Source organism: Protobothrops mucrosquamatus, unplaced genomic scaffold, assembly GCF_001527695.2.
Source record: "Protobothrops mucrosquamatus isolate PMUCROS unplaced genomic scaffold, P.Mucros_1.0 scaffold932, whole genome shotgun sequence".
NCBI lineage: Eukaryota > Metazoa > Chordata > Lepidosauria > Squamata > Viperidae > Protobothrops > Protobothrops mucrosquamatus.
Genome location: NW_015387183.1, coordinates 418,618 through 421,178, shown reverse-complemented (window position 1 = coordinate 421,178; position 2,561 = coordinate 418,618). Strand labels below are relative to the sequence as shown.

The 2,561-nt window shown below is 45.3% G+C and overlaps 1 protein-coding gene across 1 annotated transcript in view; it reads left to right on the top strand.

The window, feature by feature from the left end:
- IGF1R (insulin like growth factor 1 receptor) overlaps nt 1-2,561 on the top strand; it is a 127,206-nt gene that overhangs the window by 89,325 nt on the left and 35,320 nt on the right. Inside the window, exon 4 of the mRNA XM_015819480.1 lies at nt 1,508-1,653. Within this exon, the coding sequence (XP_015674966.1) occupies nt 1,508-1,653 (146 nt within the window). The remainder of the gene's footprint in view (nt 1-1,507; nt 1,654-2,561) is intronic.

Genomic DNA, 2,561 nt, shown 5'->3' with positions numbered 1-2,561 from the left:
TCAGAGAAAAGGTGGCGGAACTCAAACCTGGCCACGCCCTCATCAAACCCTAGGACCGCCCCTTTAGAGAACAGGAATGCAAGTAAAATTTGGGAGGGGCTATTTCCGGTGCGGGAGGGGCTATTTCCGGTGCGGCCGGCCCGGAAAAAGGTGCCGGAACGCGGTTCCGCCGCGTTCCGGCTGAAAAAAAGCCCTGCTCACAAATATCTGAAAAAGCCGACCCTCCAACTATTAACTAAAACACCATGAAAAACATGCCTCCTGCTAATCAGCCAATTGCAAAAATAAAAACGCGCGAACATTTGAAGGCTCAGCTTATCCGCGGGTGGCACATTTTTCATGGTGTTTTGGTTGAAAATTCGATGGTCGGCTTACTCCGGGCTGGGCTTATCCGCCAATATATCCAAGAACTGATAATTGTTGCGCTGCAGAGATGAAATAACTGCCGAATCTGCTTTATCGGCTGCCTGATTAAGAGCCGTTGGCATGCCTGATCCGGGAGTAATTAAAAAGGAAATATTTCTCCTGCAGAGAGAATAATCCCTGCAGGGATTTTTAAATTGTTTTTAATGACCTGGACAGCATGTCTTTATTTGGGTTGCGTTGAGCTGCTGCTGACGCATGGCGTCTCTTGTTTTGTGTGAAGCTGTCCAAACACACCTCTCCATTTTTTTTTCCTCCTGAAGAATTTCTAGTTTACATACAGGTGCAAAAGCAATGATCTCTGCCCCCCCCCAGCTAGAAACCAAATGTTTACCTGTTTAATCTGTTTTTCTTCCGCTACTATCTGACCACTTGTGTTTTCAAGCAATTAAAAGCCCTCATAAAAAAAAAGGGCCAGCTGTTTATCTTATCAAAATGTTCACGGTATGAATGGAAAAAAGATGGACGGAAAACCGGGAACAATAACCCGTGTGCTTGTAAGCATTTGTGTACGTGTGCGTTTGTGTGTGTTTTCCTGCTCCAATCTCCCTTGATCACACACCGATCGCTGCAAACCAAAGGGCTAAAAAATCTTAGTTTGCATTCTCAAAGGTTTCCGGCGTGTATTAACGGCGCCTTGTGCTGAAGCATTTGAAATATGAGCTTGTAAATTCATGTAAAGCATCATGGGAGCCGTGGATTACAAAGGTACCATGTGACTCAGCTGGGAATCAGCTGACAAGAATTAAACAGCTCTCATCCTTGGGGCTTGCATGCTAAACTCTGGCCAAATTTGTCAGTGCAGTGCAAAGGCAGCACAAAGGGAAATCTGGCTGTGTTGTGCAATATAGAATCAGAATCACAAAGCCTTTGCTTGTCAGGAGGTTGCAAAAGGTGATCATGTGACCCGGGACACGGCAACCCTCATAAATATAACTCGGTTGCCAAGAGTCTGAATTTTGATCAGGTGACCACGGGGATGCTCCAACTGTTGTAAGTGTGAAAAATGGTCATAATTCGCGCCACCACGACTCATGGAAGGGCCATTTTTGCTCATCTCTTCCTATCCTTTCTCTTTTACCAGCATGTTCTGCAGCCCTTGTGAGGGGCCCTGCCCCAAAGTGTGTGCAGATGCCAAAACCATGACCATTGACTCCGTCACCTCGGCACAGACGCTCCAGGGATGCACCGAAATTAGAGGGAACCTTCTCATCAATATCCGCCGTGGGAGTAAGTTCACGCTTGATTGGGAGAGTGTCAATGTTGGTAAACCTGGGTCGAGTGTGACAACCCTGTTACGAGCTTCCTAATGTACACATGATGCTAGAGAAAACCATGGATGGAGTTCTATGGTGGAGCACATGGGAAGCACATTTAAAATGCCTACATGATGCCTTGAGTGGACATTCTGAAGCTCAGGTCCTTAAATAAACAGCAGAGAAGATGAGATATATCAATGGTGCATTTCATTCTTGATAAATTGTAGTTGCCCTTTTCCATTTGGCAGCTCAGTGGTTAAAATATATTGAGGTTTTTTTAAAAACAACAACCCCAATTTTTTTTTTAAATAATAGAATAAGTACCAGCTTTGGAGAATCCTTTTCACTTGCTGTAGAAAACACCTTGCGTTCCATAGGAGAAGCTTTCCGCAGGTAATCCCAACGAATTCCCAAGATAGCATTGTAGGGAGAATCCCAGTCTGGGCTTTCAAGAGCAAACTTCACAGGAGGAAAAAGAGAAGGGGACTTCCTGGTAGCCCTGATAGCGTCTAGGGATTTTCTAAATTTGTATTATCTCACTCGTGTTAGGTGGCACATCGGTGGATTTAATTATTTGCCCAGTGGCAAATATTTCTCTGCAGTGTACATGATGCCCTCTTCAAACGCTGGCAGCAGAGTTCCCACCTGGGTGTTTTCTCAGGGCCGACTTGGCCACGTCTAGTACATGTCTTAACAGAAAATGAGTGTTCAGAGTGGTGAGTCACCTTCTGGGAAAACTCCAACACTCCTTCCTTCCTTCCTTCCTTCCTTCCTTCCTTCCTTCCTTCCTTCCTTCCTTCCTTCCTTCCTTTCTCTTTCTTTTCCTTCTTCCTTTCTTCCTTCCTTCCTTCCTTCCTTCCTTCCTTCCTTCCTTCCTTC